Source organism: Oncorhynchus mykiss, chromosome 13 (genome assembly GCF_013265735.2).
Source record: "Oncorhynchus mykiss isolate Arlee chromosome 13, USDA_OmykA_1.1, whole genome shotgun sequence".
NCBI classification, from domain to species: domain Eukaryota; kingdom Metazoa; phylum Chordata; class Actinopteri; order Salmoniformes; family Salmonidae; genus Oncorhynchus; species Oncorhynchus mykiss.
In genome coordinates this window covers 6,779,747-6,780,851 of record NC_048577.1, presented here as the reverse complement: position 1 = coordinate 6,780,851, position 1,105 = coordinate 6,779,747, and the positions used below count along the sequence as shown (strand labels likewise).

Sequence of the window (1,105 nt, the reverse complement as noted above, 5' to 3'; positions counted from 1 at the left end):
TGGGACTCTTACAGCCCATATTCCTGCGTCTCCAGGATCATGGAGTTCTGATTCACGAGGAGAGGGAGGAGGTGGACAGCAAATCCACCAAGACCCTACAGAACCAAGCCCTGCTGGACATGGTGGTAAGGAAGGGGTCTCGCGCCCAGGAACACTTCTACCAGGTCCTGAAGGAAGTAGATCCCTGCCTGGTCGAAGACCTGGAAGAGCAGACAGTCTGAGAGGTAACCATGGATACAACAGCATCAGGATATATTATATCACTATACTAATACATGCTCTGAAAGAGACAGACAGTCTGAGACAGGTAGCCATGGATACAACCTCACAACCTCAGAAGATATCAAAACATTTATCAGAGACAGAGAGCGGCACTTTGAGGAGGAGCCATCCTGACCAGAGGTGGTTGGTGTGTAACGTGATTGGACACCATTCTCACCAGCACTCCCATCAGCCTGTAGTTTACTATACAAGCCCCAGGTCTCAGGCAAGCTGACATCACTGTCAGGCTACTGTCTACCAGACAACCTACCTGTGTTACTCTGGTACACTGGCTATAAACAACAAGATTTTTGAATTTCTATCTGGAACATGGTGAATGTTGAATCATCTTGGACAGGTCTCAGACAACAACATGTGAGACTTAACATCTACCAGACAACTGACTCGTACTGGACAGCTGTACTGGCTGAACACAATATATATCTCTGTTTAGAAATAGTGTATACAGTGGGGCAAAAAAGTATTTAGTCAGCCACCAATTGTGCAAGTTCTCCCACTTAAAAAGATGAGAGAGGCCTCTATTTTCATCATAGGTACACTTCAACTATGACAGACAAAATGAGAAGAAAAAAAATCCAGAAAATCACATTGTAGGATTTTTAATGAATTTATTTGCAAATTATGGTGGAAAATAAGTATTTGGTCAATAACAAAAGTTTATCTCAATACTTTGTTATATACCATTTGTTGGCAATGACAGAGGTCAAACGTTTTCTGTAAGTCTTCACAAGGTTTTCACACACTGTTGCTGGTATTTTGGCCCATTCCTCCATACAGATCTCCTCTAGAGCAGTGATGTTTTGGGGCTGTTGCCGGGCAACAC

At 43.4% G+C, this 1,105-nt stretch overlaps 1 protein-coding gene across 2 annotated transcripts in view; it reads left to right on the top strand.

Moving 5' to 3' along the window:
- Nucleotides 1-846, top strand: part of LOC110510388 — a 51,809-nt gene extending 50,963 nt beyond the window's left edge. For both annotated transcript variants that reach the window (XM_036940055.1, XM_036940054.1), the window contains one exon: nucleotides 1-846. This exon is cut by the window's left edge and continues 96 nt beyond it. In XM_036940055.1, coding sequence (XP_036795950.1) covers nucleotides 1-221 — 221 coding nt within the window. In that variant the 3' untranslated portion in view covers nucleotides 222-846.
- Nucleotides 847-1,105: the final 259 nt, after the last annotated feature.